The sequence below is a fragment of the Notamacropus eugenii genome, chromosome 4, assembly GCF_028372415.1.
Source record: "Notamacropus eugenii isolate mMacEug1 chromosome 4, mMacEug1.pri_v2, whole genome shotgun sequence".
NCBI lineage: Eukaryota > Metazoa > Chordata > Mammalia > Diprotodontia > Macropodidae > Notamacropus > Notamacropus eugenii.
This window is the reverse complement of record NC_092875.1, coordinates 85,364,933-85,382,504: the sequence shown is the minus strand read 5'-3', so window position 1 is coordinate 85,382,504 and position 17,572 is coordinate 85,364,933. Positions and strand designations below refer to the sequence as shown.

The following is a 17,572-nucleotide window of genomic DNA, read 5'->3' as shown; positions in this document are numbered from 1 at the left end:
TTTCCTCATCAATTCACCAATAAGTATTAATCCCCTACTATGTGCCAAGCCCTGTGTCACACAGTGGGAATACAAAGATATAAGTGAAACAGTCCCTACCTTCTGGAAGTTTACATTCCTCTGGGGGATGGGTGGGGGCACCGACATTTGGGGAGATTAGAAAAGATTTCCAGTTACGTTTCAGAAAACCCCCCTGCAAAAGGTGTGTGTGTGTGTGTGCGTGTGTGTGTGTGTGTGTGTGTGTGTGTCTGTGTGTCTGTGTCTGTGTGTGTGTGTGTGTGTGTGTGTGTCTGTGTCTGTGTCTGTGTCTGTGTGTCTGTGTGTCTGTGTGTCTGTGTGAGACTGTGTGTGTGTATACACAGAGACACCCACCAGGCACCAGGGCACACTCAGACACAAGGGTGGGGCCGCGGGCTGGGGGCTGGCCAATGGGAAGGGGCCCCAGGCCGCGACGGGGGCGGGACGAAGTGGCCTAGCCAGCCCGAGGCGGACCCCGCGGGGCGGGACCAGGAGGGCGGAGCTCCCCGGCCGCTCCCAGGCTCCCGCCTCGGCCCCGCTGCAGCTGCGGCCGGAGCGCTGCAAGAGGAGCCCACAGGGGATCCAGAGGAGGGAGGGGCGGGGCCCTGCCCGTGGCCGTGGCCGTGACCGTGACCGTGAGCGAGCAGAGCCCGCCAAGCCTCCGGACTGGCCCGCGCCGGCCCCAGCCCCGGCCCCGGCCCCCGGCCCCGCACCGCTCCCCGGGCGGCCGCAGCCATGGCGGCCCCGGAGCCGGCGCGGCGGGGCCGGGAGCGGGAGGACGAGAGTGAAGACGAGAGTGAGATCCTGGAAGAGAGTCCGTGCGGCCGCTGGCAGAAGCGCCGGGAGCAGGTGGGGCCCGGGCCCCTGGGGCTGGGAGCGGTCGCGCGGCGAGGAAACGAGTAGGACCTGGCCCAGGTTGGGAGCGAGCGCTAGAACTAAGGGGACTCGGAGTCCTGGCAAGGGGGCTGTCTGAAGGAGGGACGGGGCTCGTGGGCCCTGAGTTGTGAACGAGGACTCCGAGAAAAGGAAGACGCTAGGACCCATGGGACACGTGGGCCTTGGGCTGAGGAAGGGGTGCTGTGCTAGGGGGAGATTCTAGGACCCGAGGGGTTCGTGGGCGGGGATCATAGAGCCCTTGGTGAAAAGCAGACTGGACCTCAAGGGGCTGGGTAGGCGGGGCCCAGAGCTTTCCCGGGGCTGCGGCTTTTGGATAGGGGTCTGTAGGAACCAAGGATAGTTGGGGCACTGAGGGCGGGGTCGACGGGTAGGGGGGTAGGTAGCTGCTGTTTGCTGTGCCTTTGGGGCGGGGGTTCAAAGCGCGATGTGATGGGAGGGACCCAGCAGCAGAAGGCTGCCACCGAGGGGCTATGGGGTGGGGCCTTGAGGGGCTCGAGTGAATGGGGAGCTAGGCTTCAGGCTGCTTTGGCTCAGTGCCCAGGACTTGATCCCTCAGTCCTATACCAGCTCCTACTTGCCCCACCTCCCTTCCCCGAGCTCTGCAGGGCCCCTACTTTTTGCCTCACTCCGTTTAGAACAGGGGGAGAAGCAGACAGACACATTCTCCTAACAGAGTAGGGGGCGAGAGGGGACAGACACATTTTTTCAACATGTACAAGAAGGAATTGCTTAGTACCATCGTGGGTTAGAGTGATAAATCTCAGTAAGGCCCCTACTTTTTGCTTCATTCCCTTTAGAGCAAAGGGAGAAATGGGACAGATCTCCCAGGGAAGGGAGGAAAGAGGGGGCAGACAGAAATCTCCATTCCCCACCCCCATGCAGTGTATACAAAGAGGAAAGGCCACAATACCATGGGGGGAGGTCTGGATCTGTCACAGGCTGGGGGATTGGGAGACATATGTACAGCAGACATTCCTAGTTTGATTAATCCTCCACTCCTGCTGTTTTCCAAATCCCTGGATTCTAGGGAAGTTGATGGTTTTGGGGGTGGGGTGAAGGGAAGATGGGTACAACTTGGGGCAGAAGCCACCTTTATGACTGCATTCTCAGTGAAAGGCAGGGTCTTTTATCTAGACGGTATCTTAGGGGACCAAATGGGCCCCTGTCCCTTAGTTACTTCAGCTTTCCCTTTTGGATCAGGCGACTTCTCTGTTCCCTCCTCTCCCCTCCCCTTCCCTTCTGAGTCCAGGCTAGAGATGAGAGGAGCCTTTGTGTGACCCAAGGGGGCCAGGGAAGGGAAGGGGGAGGTGGGGCTGGCATGGGCCTGTGTCTTTGCCCTGCCTGTCCAACTCCCCTCCCCTTGGCCCTGATTCCTGACTTGACTGGCCCCCTTCATAACCACAGTTTGTGCCCCTAACCTGCCAAGCCCCTGCCTTGTACACTCCTCGCTTCTGGTACCATGAATGATCCCACTCCCTCCCCAGGTCAACCAGGGCAACATGCCAGGGATCCAGAGCACTTTCCTAGCCATGGACACAGAGGAAGGTGTAGAGGTTGTGTGGAATGAACTGCACTTCACGGACAGGAAGGCTTTCAAGGCCCATGAGGTGACCCCTCCTTCCCCCCAAATCCACTGATTGGTATCACCTGCCCCTAGTCTGTGCTTCATCTCCCCCTCAAACCTCTGGTCCCCCAGGAGAAGATCCAGACCATGTTTGAACAACTCGTGCTTGTGGACCATCCCAACATTGTCAAACTGCACAAATACTGGTTGGACACACCAGAATCCAAGGCCCGGGTGAGCCCAGTGTCCTGCCCATTACACAGCCTGCCTCTTGACCTGTTCCCTTCCCTCTCCCCCAATCCTTGAGCCACTGGGTGGGAAGGGGCAACACTAGGGACTCAGCCTAGACCAGCACCTAACTTCCTTCTGCTGCTCCTGCTCACTGAATAGGTCAGTCGTCATTAAGCTCCTCCTGTATGCCAGTCCTCACTGTCAAGGAACTCCCCAAGCCCCCTGGGAATATGAGGAGAGTACCTAGAGCTGAACCCTGGTCTTGCCCATCTAGGTCATCTTCATCACCGAGTACGTCTCCTCAGGCAGCCTCAAGCAGTTTTTGAAGAAGACAAAAAAAAACCATAAAGCCATGAATGCCCGGGTATGGGGGCTCTGGGGGAGGGGGCTGTTGGTATTGATGGTGAGGAGCTGGACTCAGATGATTTTAACTCCATCTCTGAAGACCTTCTGGTGCTTAGTGCCTGGTGGGGAATAAGCTAGCTGTTTGCCTGAAGTAGCAAAGACTTAAGCCCTCTTCTTCCCTCTGCCTGCAGGCCTGGAAACGCTGGTGTACTCAGATTTTGTCTGCTCTCAGGTGAGGTGGCCGTGGCCCTCAGCCCGCTTACTTTGTGTTTTCCTCACACTATTTTATAGCCCCATTCACCTCTCTACGTGGCTTTCAGTTGCCCATCTACTCCCTCCAATCTCTCATTTCCCTAAGTATCTAATTCCCTGTCCGACATACAAGCCATGTGACCATGGGCTAGTCACGTACCTCCCAGTGTTCCAGAAAACTCTGAAATAATGTATTATAGATGAGTTGCCGATCTGCATTGATAGAGTTTCTTCACTGGGAGTTCTTCACACCAATGAAATCATAGATTTAGAACCCCACTCGTGGAAAATGCAGACACACATGCATATCACTCACACACACACTCTCTCTCTCTCTCTCTCTCTCTCTCTCTCTCTCTCTCTCTCTCTCTCTCTCTCTCTCTCTCTTTAATACCATATCCCCTTAGCCTCTAGCTCTTTCTGAGGCTGGGTCTGTGTCTCCTCAGCTTTCTTCATTCCTGCAACCCTCCCATCATTCATGGCAACTTGACCAGTGACACTATCTTCATCCAGCACAATGGCCTAATCAAGATTGGTTCTGGTGAGGCTGCACTGGAGGACCATGGAGGGGGGAGAGCCAGAGAAGAGGAAAAGCCTACCTTTTTGCTGGCCCTGTTCCTCCCCACCACCCATTCAGATTTTTCTCTTTTTTTTCTCCCTCAGTCTGGCATAGGGTATTCTCCAATGGTGAGTTTCAGACAGGGGTGGGTGGGAATAGATGGGGGTAGATCAAGTATTTTTCTGGGGAAAGTCCTTTGGGGCCACCTCAGTCTCTCAATTTATTCCCTCCAGCAATTCCAGATGATCTCCGTAGCCCCATACGCATTGAGCGAGAGGAACAGCGAAACTTGCATTTTTTCCCCCCGGAGTATGGCCGTGAGTGACCAATGGGACCCCTGGGGCTTCTTCCAGGCCTCATTTTTCCTTACAGTTCTCCATACCCACTCCCTTGTTCTCTTACCCCTAACCTTTATTCCCTGCACCATTTTCCTCAGTCCCTGACCCTGTGATACCTTCTCCCTAAACTTCAACCCTGTGGTATACACCCTTCCTCCCCTACCCTTGCTTCCTCGATTTCAGAGGTTGCTGACGGGACAGCTGTGGACATCTTTTCATTCGGGATGTGTGCACTGGAGGTATTGGCCCCTCTCCCCTTGATCTCCCCAGCATGGCCTTCTTGCTCACATCCCACCCTGCCCATGCCCTTTCCTCCCAGCATGCCCTTTCCAGTCCATCCCTAGGATTCTCCACCCTCCTTCCTTACCCTGAGCAGAGTCCCTGGTCATTCCTTCCTCTTTTTAAACTCCCATACCTGCCCTCTTATCCTGCTTCCTGCCCCTTCCCCCATTTCTCTCTCTTACATTGATCTCACTCAGGCTCTGCCTCTGATTTCTTCCCCTTCTCAAGATGGCTGTGCTGGAGATCCAGTCCAATGGTGACACCAGGGTGACTGAAGAGGCCATCGCCCGTGCCCGACACTCTCTGAGTGACCCTAATATGCGGGTAAGCGCTGGCATCTCCTCCCATTTCCTCCTTAGCATTCTTCCCATGTTCCACCAGTCATATATCATCTCTAAATTTTATTTGGTGTCAAACATGGCTTAGCTTTTCTCTTTCTCCAGTGAAGTCTCTTTCTGGTTTCCAACATTGGAGAATGGTCACAAGAGGGTCAGTAGTCAGGGATCATAGATTTAGGTCTGGACGGAACCTTAAGGGGTATCTGGTCCAGTCCTCCCATTTTTCAGGTAAAAAAAACTATATCCCAGGGATGTTAGGTGACTTGTTTAAGGTCACACATGTGCAGTCAGGATTTGAACTCAGCCCCTCAGATTGCATTGTAACATATTCTTTTCTCTGACCCAGCAGCTCTGACTCCTCTTCACTTTCCTGCCCAGTTATGTACAGTCTCTGTGGAGTGTTCATGTGATTTATTATTTGCTGAAACGTTGCTGCATACACTTATGTTCCTGCTTTTGGTGATACTTTTTTGTATCTTTGATCACTTCAGTGGTCAAGGGCAGCCCTGTCTATAGCCTAGTCTTATTTGGGGGGTGGGAAAGGCAACTGAGATTAAGTGACTTGTCCAGGGTCACACAGCTAATAAGTACCTGAGGCTGGATTTGAACTCAGGTCCTCCTGACTCCAGATTAGAGTCAGTGCTCCATCCACTATATCACTTAGATATCCCTTGCCTAGCTTTATTTAAGAGTATCATGGCCCAAGTATTTCCTATAATGGTCATTCCCTCCCACACTTCACCTCACTATCGTTCTTTCCTGCAGTTCCTGACAAGACAAGTTAGCTCCTGCCAACCTGGAGAGGTACAGGTACCCTTTTTTACCTGGATCTCAGATTTTGTACTCAGTGTGAAATTAGTTCCTTTGTGCCCTTTTTGGGGTCCCCTTCCCAAACATAGATGCTGGAAAACAGTTATTTCCCACCTGGCCTCCAAAATCCATCATTCGTCTATCCTCAGGCCACCAATATGCATCTTGAAGACACTGCTTTCCTAGAGTTTTTTCCTCTCTTTTCCCCTTGGTTTGTGCTCTCTCCCTACTTCCTGCTTCTTTGGTCCCAGCTTGCCTCTCTAAAAGTCCTTTTCTATTTCTTAAAGTTGGCTGTGATTCATGAGGGTGGTCAGTCTTCACCTTTCATTCTGGGGAACCATCCCAATGCAGTCTGCCCAGAATCCATGAACAAGATCACAGCTTCCATTGTGACCCATTTTCTTTTTACTTTGATAGCTCTTAAGTAGGTAAGAAATGATCCCTTCCCTTCTTACAAAGTATTACCCTTCACAACAACCTTATCAAGGCTGTAATGCAAATGTTACTCTCCTTGTTTTTTGATGTGGTGCAAAGGTCAAATACCTTGTCATTGGTCCCACAGCTATTAAGTGTCAGAGCTGGGATTTGAACCCAGGTTTCCTGACTCCTCAATCCAGCGCCTTTTTCTTCTAGGTTACCTTGATTGAAATATATAGCTCTACTTATTTCCCTAGGTGTGAACTGATGACCTCATTGTCCCAAGTGACTTTTTATACTGCTGCCTTGTTACACTGCCATCATTCCTTGAGCAGTGACTTACTAAGCACTTGTTATGTTACAAGGTTGGAGTGCTGAACGCTAAGAATCCAAGGATAAATAATGATGTCTTACCTAGCCTTAATGAGCTTAAGACCCTAAGATTTTTTTCAGATGAACTGTATTTTCTGATTATGCCTTCCCCTGCCTTATATTTATCAAGTTGATTTTTTTTAACCCAGGTGTAGAACTTGAGGTTTATATCTATTAAATTTCATCTTTTTAGATTTGACTCCTTTTTCTTTTAAGAACTTTTTGGATGGTAAGTATGTGATCCTGTGTTGGTTGGCCCTACCAGCCTTCATCATCTGCAAATCTAAGTCATTGATCAAATTGTTAACTTGTCAAGGACAAGTCCCTGAGTCACTTCTTCAAGTTGACAATCAATGAAACAATCAATAAGCATTTCTTAAGTGCCAGGTACTGTGCTCCAATGTGGTAATACCAAGACAAAAAAATGAAATTGTCTCTGTCCTCAAAGAGCTTACCTTCTATTGGGTGAGACAACATATCCAGCATAGCCATACAAATTAATTAAAGATGTTGAGCACTAGCTGATGAGGTGGCTTCAGGCATGAGACACAGCCAATTCGAAGGTCCAGAGACAGAAAAGCATGTCACCTGGGAGGAACAGCCATCATGACAGTTCAGTTGGACTAAAACATATAATATGTAAGTAGCCTAGAAAGGGAAGTTGGAGCCCGGTTGTGAAGGGTTTTAAATGTCAAATGGAAAAACTTAATCCTTGAGTCTAGAGGTAATAGGGAGCCACTGAATTTACTGAACAGGAGAATGGTATCGTCCAACCGGTGCTTTTGGAATATCAATATGGCAGCTGTGTAGAGGATGGATTAGAAAAGGGAAACACCTGGAGCAGGGAGACCAATTGGGAGGCTACTGCAGTAGTCCAAGTAAGAATCGACAAGGGCATGATTTAGCTGATATAGCCTTGTGAGAAGAGAGAAGGGGATAGATGTAGATGATGTTGGGGAGGGAGACTTGACAAGACTTAGAACTTACATTTATGTGCGCGTGTGAATGTATACATATATATATGTGTGTGTACGTATGTGTGTCTGATGGAGAGGAAGGAAGGGAGACAGCCAATTAGTGAGTAATCGTTAGGGCGGGTCACCCAAGGGGTTCTGAATCTACCTGCCCTTACTATCTTCCGTCTCCATTTGTTTGTCATGGCCAAAAGGAAACCATGAGACACTTGGTTAAGGATGGCGTTTTGTAAATAGAAATAACAAGGATATAAGCTAAGGTTTGCCCATCCCCCTCATGGTTCTGTAACTGTTTTAGTGCTTTTTTTCTCTTTGGCACCATCTTTTTGGTACATGGGATGCCATGTAGGGGCTGCCAGAATGTGCAGGCCTATTTCCACTTCTGGCATCTCTGGCAAAGTTTGGCATCTCTTTTCCTCATTCTCCCATGTCTCCCTTTTTGTTCTTAAATAGATATTTTAGGGGTTTTTTCTGTTACATTTTCCATTGTGTCCCTCCCCCACTCATTCCCAGAGAACTGTCTCTTGTGAGAAAGGGTCAAAAAAGAAACAAAAGTTCCATGACACTAACCAGCATCCCAGAGAAGTCTGACATTCAGTGCAGATTCAAAGGTAGAAGAGGGGTTGGGGACAAGGTATCTGCTCATGTCTTCCTTGGTGCCAGGCTTGGTCGTTAGAGTTTTTGGACATTCCATTTTGATTGTTTTGCTGTTCTTTCCATTTACATTGTTGCAGTCATTGTGTATATTGTTTCCTGGTTCTGCTTACTTGCATCAGCTGATCCAAGTCTTTCCATACTTCTATACATTTATCCTGTTCATCATTTCTTACAGGCAGATAGGTAACATAGATTGGGATTTCATACTGGACTTGAAGTCAGGAAGACCAGAGTTTGAATCCTTCCTTAGTGAATCTGGACAATCCCTTAACTCTCCCCAGCCTTAGTTTCTTCATCTTTGAAATGGGGGTAACAATAACATCCACTTCAAAGGGTTATTTAAGGACCAAATGAGATAACATAGGTAGGGCATTTTGCAAACTTTCAAATCACTCTATAAATGCAGGTTATTATTATTATTGTAACCCAGTAATATTCTAGTACTTTCATGAGTCATGTGCCATTTTCCAGTTGATGGGTGTCTGCTTTGTTCCCAGTATTTTGACCCCTTCCCGTGGGGTCTTTGTTGTATGCAGAAGTGAATGCCTTTTGTGCATGGGTCCCTAGGATTGCCTCCTGAATGAGATGGGAAGATCTTACCTATGAGCCAAGAAGTAAGAACTCCTAGAGCATTAACTTAAAGCTGGAGCCCCCCCTTGATTTCCCATTTCTCCAGCCCTTTTATAAAAAAAGTACTGTCCTCACGACAGCCCCACAAAAGAAGACTGTACAGGTATCAGTACTATTCAGATTCAGAGAGAAGTAATTTGCCCTTGGCCACATGGTAAGTGCTAGAGCTGGGATTTGCACCCAGATTTCCTAATTGTATCTGGACACTGTTGCCTCTAGCACCTTAGAATTCTTTATTACATGTTAAGCCCAGGGAGTACAGGGGTGAACAACCATTTTATAGAGGAGGAAGCCAAAGCTCCAGTGATGAGAACCATGGCTACCATTTATAGAGCACTTGGAGAGGTTGCAAAACTTCTTCCATGCCTTTCATCTGAGCCTCTTAGAGATTCTCCTTATTTTACAAATGAGGAGACTGAGGCTCAGGATTAAATACTTGTTTGTGGCCACCCTGATAATAAATGCCAAAAGTGTATTGGTCAGAACCAAGGTCTTCCTCTCTCCAACTCACCATTCTGTCTCCCCTACCATGATATCTCCTCCACCTGACTCAGGTTACGTAATTGTTCAAATCTGGGCCTCTGACTCCAAATCATAGGCTGTTTCCACTATGCTACAGGGTTACACAGTTGGAGAGAGTTACAGAAGAACAGTCTTACAAAGTCTCTGATGATTATAGTAATACTGACCATTTATACAATAATTTAAAAGGTTTGCAGAGCACTGTACGTATTTTTTTTTTGTTTGACTCACCATAAGCATGTGAATTGGGTATTTTTATCTCACTATTGCAGATGAGGAAACAGGCTAAATTTCAGATTAAGTAACTGGCCCAGGGTTAGTTAGATAGGATCTGAGTCATGATTCAAACTCGAGTCCTCCTGCCTGACTCCATACTGTGACTGTGCCACCTCTTGGTCTCATGGAATAGTGAAGGGAGCTTGGTACCTAAATTATTCTGAGAGACGCAGTGGGAATGGCCCAGTCTCTCTGTGGCTGCCTGACTGGACCTGCACTTTAAGGAAGGTCCCATCTTCGGTTCTTCCAGCCTTTTACCCATGAACACATGTCCAGGAGGGAAAGGCAGGTGCTCATAGATGCCAGCATTGGGTCTTTGGGGACAACAAATTTCATCTCTATCTCAGGAGTCCAGACTATCTATTTCTCTTTGCCTTCCCAATTCATTCAAGTCTTCCAAGTGTCTCACCACTGAGCTTTCCAGCTTTCACTCCTCTGTTCCTCATATGCCCTGTTCCCTGCAGGAATTCATCCTGTCGTGCCTTGTCTTGGACCCAGCCTGCCGACCTTCTGCTCACAACCTTCTCTTTCACCGAGTGCTCTTTGAGGTTCACTCACTGAAGCTCTTGGCAGCTCATTGTTTTATCCAGCACCAATGTGAGTGACATGGGGCATGGGGAAATGTCCAGTACTGTTGAGAATGACCCAGGGATGGAAGGCATCCATCATGGGTGGGTGGGGTGGGGTGGGGTGGGAGGGAGTATATGTGGGTATTTGGAGTGGTGGATATGGGGGAAGGTGACTGGGGCCTGGGGTGGATTTTGGATTCACCTAAGTGCAAGTGACTGAAGGTAGGGAAGGTATTTGCTTGGCACATGTGAGGTGGCAGGGAGTACTGATGGCCTGTGTGAGTGACTATAAAAGGCCTCTTCAGATCTGATGCCAGAAAATGTGGTAGAGGAAAAGACGAAGGTGATTGACCTCAATATGGTAATGGCTGAGATTCATCGGACTGGCCGGCCAAGGGTTCAGTGGCGGTGAGTGTTTTTGCCTTCCTTCTCCATCTCTGCTTTCTTCTGGGCCTCAGGTCCTGACTATCCTGAAGGGGGAGGTGTCTGTTGAGATCTGTTCTTGTCTCTGAGGACTCCTTCATATTTCCATGAGTGTATGTCCTTCCTCTCCCTGGCTCCCCCTTCCCCCAGGTACTCTGAGGTCTCATTCTTAGAGCTGGACAAGTTCCTGGAAGATGTCAGGTAAGTAGGTAGCTAGCTAGCTGGTGCTTTTGATGAGTGGGGGAGGAGATAGGTTAGTGAATTCATTGTCATTATTTGACCTTTCCCTGGTTCCTCAGGAATGGAATCTACCCACTCATGAACTTTGCTGCCTCTCGGCCACTGGGGCTTCCCCGGGTCCTTGCTCCTCCCCCCGAGGATGCCCGAAAAGCCAAGACCCCTACTCCAGAGCCTTTTGATGTGGAGACCAGGAAGGTGAGCTTGGGAGGATCCCAGAATCTCAGAGCTGGTGGGGACCTCAGAGGCATCTAGTCCAGCCCTCTCCCCCTTTGCCTCCGGCAGCATCTGCTCCCATTAATAGAACACCTATTCAGTCATTTTTCAGTTGTGTCTGATTCTTTGTGACTCCATTTGGGGTTTTCTTGGCAAAGATACTGGAGTAGATTGCCATTTCCTTTTCCAGTTTATTTTAGATGAGGAAATTGCAGCAAATGGGGTGAAGTGACTTGCCTAGGATCACACAGCTAGTAAGTGCCTGAGGCCAGAGCTGACCTCAGGAAGATGAGTCTTCCTGACTATGGGCCTTGTGTTCTAGCTACCTAGTTGCTCAAGAGTACTAGAAGTTGAAATTGGAAGTCTGAAAAGCCCTTACAACTACTTGCATTCAGCCATTGTTTGGAGACCTCCTAGTGAAGGGGAATCCACTGGGAGGGGAAGGGGAGAGGGGAGGAAGGAGGATTTTATCAAGAGTACAGTAACTCTTGTACTTCCTCCCCCAGGTTGTACAAATGCAGTGCAACATGGAGATGAATGAGGACAGAGCTCAGTGGCATGTAAGTGTGATCCAGGAGAGCCCCCCTTCCCCTAATGTGGGCAGACACATGGGTCACACACATACACACACACACACACACACACACACGCACACACGCACACACGCACACACGCTTCCCAGCACTCACATGACTGCGGCTCCGCCTCTGTGATCCTACCAACATGTGTCCTGGGCTGACTCTGTCCATTTCTTCAGCTCACTTTGCTCCTGGTCTTGGAAGACAAGTTACACCGACAGCTGAGCTATGATCTCCTGCCAAGTAGGCACTTTGCCCCTATCTTTCTTGTGCTCTGCTCTCCTCCTCTCAGCCACATCCCTCCTCCTCTTCTTCCCCTTGTCCCTTTTTTCCCCTCCCAGCCCAGGCTTGGCCATGGGCTCTTTGGCTCTGCTCCTGTCCAATCCCAGCTTAGCTGTGGGTTCCCTGGAGCAGTGTTGGCACTTTCTCTCCCTACCCCTCTTTCTGCCTGGCTTGCCCTGGTGGGGGGAAGGGGTGGTTCTGGTGGGGTGTAAGGGGAAGGAATTTGGCAGGGTGGGAAGGGGCCTTATTATGTCTTCTGGTGCTTCCAGCGGACAGTTCCAAGGATCTAGCCACAGAGCTGGTTCATTATGGCTTCATTCATGAGGTAAAGGGGGGTGGGGAGGAGCCTGCATCGGGTCTCAGAATAAGTTGCGGTGGGGGTGGGGGTGGGAAGGAACCATGGGAAAGGCATTTACGGGAAGGAGATGAAACTTCTTTTTCCCCTGTCTTCTTCCCCATGGCTGTCCTCATCCCATTTCCCCCAGGATGATTGTGAGAAACTGGCTGCCTTTCTGGAGAGTACCTTCCACAAATATCGTTCAGCCCCACCCTGACCTGGGCCCCATTGTCTACCTGCTGGGCCCCTTCTTCCTGTAGCCTGGGAAGCATTTTCCAAATATTACCCAGGAGTTCGAGGGCACAGGAAGTTCACATCCTGCCCCAGTCCAGGGCCACAATTTGCTGCTCCCCAATTCTGAAAGGGACTTGGGGATGGGGATGGGGGATATAGGGCTATTCTGCTGGAATTGGCTAAAAGAGTGATCGAGATGAGGCAGAGGTGTGTGGGAGTGTCCCCTAGAGGAGGTGGGGAGGGGGTGTACTGATGCTTCCTCCCTGGTGAAAGACTTGGCAGAGGTTAGACTTCCTCTGTCCCCCACCCCCCTCCCAAAGAACTTCAGCCAATGAAGTTCCTGTTCCCTTCCCCCACTCCCCCAATGCACACATCTATTTGGGACCAACACCTCCCCCTCCCTCAAGAACCTTGTTCCCTCTCCAGGCTTCTGCGTGGCAGACTTGGGATGCCTTTGGCCCTATCATTTTATCCACCTCTGTGGGCTCAGGGCCTATCCTGGGGGATGAGGGGGCTTGTCCTTCTCCCTGACAAACCAATGGTGTCCTTTTCCTCCCCCTTTTCTCTCATTCACAAGGGGGTATCCTGTGTATTGTTCACGGGATGATGAATAAACAATGTACCTGCACGGATCCTAAGGCCTGCCATTCTTCTGGGGGATTGGATGGAGGGTCAACAGAAGGAGGAGAAGGGACTGTTGGGCACAGGGGAGCTGGAGACAAGGGTCAGTTCCAAGCAGGTGACAGAGCACAGTGTAAGGAGGGTAGATGTGAGATTCAGCTGAACTGAGCTCAGCTTTGTCACACACCTGTCTCCTCAAGCAAGTCTCCTAACCTTTGGGCCTCAGTTTTCTCATGAGATAATGGCACATGCTCATTCTTGCCCTCTGCACCTCATAGCCAGCTCATAAGGTATTTAAAATCTGGCATATACTGTCAAAAGGGAAGCAGTATAGCATAGTGGGTAGAACCTGGAAGACCTGCATGTAGGACCTGTCTCTGACCCATACTTCTAGTGTGACACCAGCCAGTCACTTAAGCCTCCAATGCCGCAGGCAGCTCTCAATCTGAAATACACAATGGTTTCTGATGAGCAGTAGTGAAGACAGTTGGTGTACTGGGAGGTCCTACCTAGCACTTCTGTAAGTGCAGTCTAGGCAGAGATATTAATTGTACATGTGTTGAGAAACCTATGTGCCTAGCACATGTTTAGCTTCTCTAGGAAAGATAAAATTAAGATAACTCCTTGTTGTCAGGGAGTTAAAAGGATCCTAAAACTGAAAGACTCCTCAAATCTGCCAGTTCAGCCTGCCTCTGAGCATGAAGCCTCATTTGCAGCATCCCTGACATACAGGTATCTGGCTTGAAGACTTGAAGTGACAGGAAGCTTCCTACCACTCAAGCAGCCGATTCCATCTTTAGACCATTTAGATTATTGAAAAGGTTTCTATTACATTAAGCCAAAATCTGACTTCTTATAATGTGTTCCCATTGCTTAGTCCTGCCCTTTGTGGCTGAGCAGAACAAGTCTGATCTGTCTTCCCCTGGGCAGATTTTCAACTACTTGCAGAGCAGCCCATCCCTCTCTGAATTTGCTCCTTTGGCAATGCCCTTCCTGACGTATGGCCCCAAGAACTGGCCACAGTACCCCAGATATGTTCTGACCAGGACTGAATTCCAGTGAGGAAATCGCCTTCCTCATTCTGGTCCTAAATGGAGCTGGTGGCACAGCAGAAAACCTGGAGTCAGGAAGACCTGAGTTCAAATGCAACCTCAGACACTTACTAGCTGTGTGACCCTGGGCAAGTCACTTCACCTCTGCCTGCTTCATTTCTCTCAACTAAAAAATGGTGACTACTTACCTCCCAGGGTTGTTCTGAGGATCAAATAAGGTATTTGTAAAGCATTTAGCACAATGCATGACACATAGCAGAAATCACATAAATGCTAGGTATCATTATTAGCTAGATGCTACCCAAGGTCATTAGTCTTAGGTAGCTACATTGTATTTCTGACAACATATCACATCGAATACGGTACACAAGTGTTCTCACTTGAACTCTTGACTATCCTGCTTTCCTGACCCCACTACTGATATACAGTCCTTGTAGCATGCACCTTTTCCCAGATCCTGCCTTCCCCAAGTCTTCACAAACGTCCCGAACACCCTGGGGAGAAGGATCGACCTGGGCACTATTAGTAAGTAGCATCTTCATGTATTAATACTGTGATCTACAGAATGCTGCACCATATGGTTTCCTTCTATCTCAGGGGGCTCTTGGCAAGCATCCTTATAGTGGGATTATCAGGGCTGAGTTCTGAGACGAAAAGAGATGGGCTAGGGAGGTAAGGGGTGGTTATGAGTATGAACTTAGTTATTAACAAGCATTTTATTAAGCACTTAAAATGTGCCAGGAACTAAGGTGAATACTGAAGATCCAGAGAAATGCAGAAATCTCTGCATGAAGGCTCTTGAATTTTGATAAGGGAGACAACATGCAAACAATTATGTACAGATGTGATATATACAGAGTATATGGGAGGTAAGCTCAGAGGAAAGACACTAGCATTAAGGGAGATGAGGAAAGGCTTCTTAAAAGGATTTTAGCTGAGGCTTGAAGATGTGAAGGGCTATAAGGTGTAAGAACAAAAATAGGAAAGGTCCAGATTATGCAGGACTTTAAAAGCCAAACAGGGTTTTGTAGTTGATCCTAAAGGTAATAGGGACCCACTGGGGTTTATTTTGAGTAGTTGGGGGTCAAAACTTTAGAAAGATCACTCTGGTGGCTGAGTGGAGGATGGAGAGGAGTGGAGCAGAGCAGAGCGGGAAGAGACTTGAGGCTGTAAGTCTAATCAGCAGGCTACTGCAGTAGTCCAAGTATGAAGTGATAAGAAACAGTACCATTACTGTATCAAAGGAGAGAAGGCAGCATACAGAGATGCTACCAAGCTATAATCAACAGGACTTTGCAACAGATTGGATCTGCTATCAGCTTGGTTTCAAATCCATCATGCTCCTCCCAGGGTAAACTTACCAGGGAATTGCCTTCAGCTTTGCTATTCATACCTTATCAGCACCCTAAGTTCCTTCTGACGCTGATTAGATGGTTGGAGGATAGAGCCTCCAGCTGCTGGGCTAGGTTTTGACTCCATCATCATCTTCATCATGACCTAGTCCAGGTACCCTCTGACACTTCCCCCTCCCCTTTTCAGCTTCCTTTTTTTGTGTTGTCTTCCTCTTTTGACTGTGAGCTCCTTGAAGGCAGGGACTCTTTGTCTAATTTGTATCTTCAGCACTTAGCACAGTGACTGGCAGATTGTAGGCTTATATTATGGCGGGGGGGGGGGCGGTGTGTGTGTAAGAGAGTGAGAAGTTGAGGATGACAAGTTGCAAGCCTGAATGATGGAGGATGGTGGCCCTTGATAGTAATAGAAGGGAGGGCTTGGAAAGGAAGAATAATAAATTGTTTTGGATATTTTAACTTAAAGGTATCTATTGGGAAATCCATGTTCAATATGGATTTAGTAGGCAGTTGGAGAAGTGAGTTTGGGGGTTAGGACAGGACAAAAAGATCTGAGAATCATCCAAAGATTATCACTGAATCCCATGGGAGCTGATGAGAATACCAAGTGACGTAGTAATAGAAGGAGAAACAAAAAGGGCTCAGGACAGAGCCTTGGGGACACCTACAGTTAGTGGACTGGACCTGGAAGAAGATCCAGCAAAGGAGACTGAGAAGGAACAGACAGATGGGAGGAGAATCTGGGAGGAGTAGTGCCTGGAAAACTAAAGAGAAGAGACTATCCAATAAAAGGATGATTGACTATCAGAGGCTGTAGAGATGTCAAGAATGATAAATATTGAGAAAAGGTCATTAGATGTCTCATTTATGGGATTATTGGTAACTTTGGAGAGAGCAGTTTCAGTTGAATGATTAGATTGGAAAGCAGGCTGCAGAGTTAAGGAGAATGAGAGGAAAGGTAGTAGAGGCACAAGTTTGCTCAGAAACAATGTGAAACAAACTTCTCCGCAGCCAGTTAAGGAGTGCCCTTCTAATTTACCATCTACACCGTTCACTTAATATCAGCCATTACTTTGGGAGGGATCATTGCTTATCTGATTTGCAGATAACAGGAAGTTGGGAGGGAAAGTTAACAGGGATCATTGCATCTTAGGTAGTGAGCTGGGAGGAACCTCAAAAGCTGTTGAATCCAATCCTCTCCTTTTACAGATGAGGAAACTGAGGCCTATGGAAGTTTAATAACTTGCCAACTTGTGTCCAAGGTGAGATTTGAAACCAGGATCTCTAAATCTAAAGTGATTTTCTTAAAGCTAAAAAGCACACCCCGACACATAAATGCAAATGGCTTTCCATTGCCTCTAGGATCAAATAAAAACCCTCTGGTGTTCAAGGCCCTTCATAACCTAGCCCCTTTCTAGCTTTCCAGTTTTCTTACAACTTATTTGGAGGCACATTCTCCTCAATCCAGTGATATTGGCTTCCTGACTTTTCCACAAAGAATATCATTTATCTCTCACCTGTGGGCATTTTCTCTGACTGTCCCTCCTGCTTGGAATGCTCTCTCTCCTTTTCTCTGACTACTGACCTCCCTGGCTTCCTTTAGGTTCCAACTGAAACCCAGCCTCCTAGAGGATGCTTTCCCAACCCCTCTTCATTCCAGGGCCTTCCTTTGGTTAATTTCTATTTATCCTGTACATTGCTTGTTTGTATTTTGTTGTGGTTTAGTCTTCCCCATCAGATTGTAAAGTCATTGAAGGCTGGGATTATCTTTTGCCCCTTTTTGTATCCTCATTGTTTAGCTCAGGGCCTGGTATGTAATAGGTGCTATATAAATATTTAATGACTCAATAATCAATTGATCAACATTTACTAAGCACCTAGTAGGGTCAGGCACTGTGCTAAGAGCTGGGGATACAAACACAAATGAAAACACAGTCCCTATTATGCCCAAAGGGCTATAAACATGTGCATACCTTTTGACCCAGCACTACCACTTCTAGGACTGTATCCCAAAGAGATCATAAAAATGGGAAAAGGTTCCACATGTACAAAAATATTTATAGCAGTTCTCTTTGTGGTGGCCAAGAACTGGAAATCAAGGGGATGCCCATCCATTGGGGAATGGCTGAATAAGCTGTGGTATATGAATGTAGTGGAATACTATTGTGCTATAAGAAATGATGAACAGGAAG

The 17,572-nt window shown here is 48.1% G+C and overlaps 1 protein-coding gene across 1 annotated transcript; it reads left to right on the top strand.

Moving 5' to 3' along the window:
* Positions 1-679: 679 nt before the first annotated feature.
* On the top strand, positions 680-12,990 carry NRBP2 (nuclear receptor binding protein 2). Its single transcript, XM_072602612.1, has 18 exons — positions 680-867; positions 2,400-2,522; positions 2,612-2,713; positions 2,985-3,074; positions 3,247-3,287; positions 3,754-3,848; positions 3,971-3,994; positions 4,100-4,183; positions 4,388-4,443; positions 4,715-4,810; positions 9,947-10,079; positions 10,357-10,459; positions 10,625-10,675; positions 10,774-10,909; positions 11,434-11,487; positions 11,685-11,748; positions 12,057-12,112; positions 12,273-12,990. Exons 1-18 carry the CDS (start codon positions 754-756, stop codon positions 12,339-12,341), a joined length of 1,491 nt encoding a protein of 496 aa, XP_072458713.1. The 5' UTR covers positions 680-753; the 3' UTR covers positions 12,342-12,990.
* Positions 12,991-17,572: the final 4,582 nt, after the last annotated feature.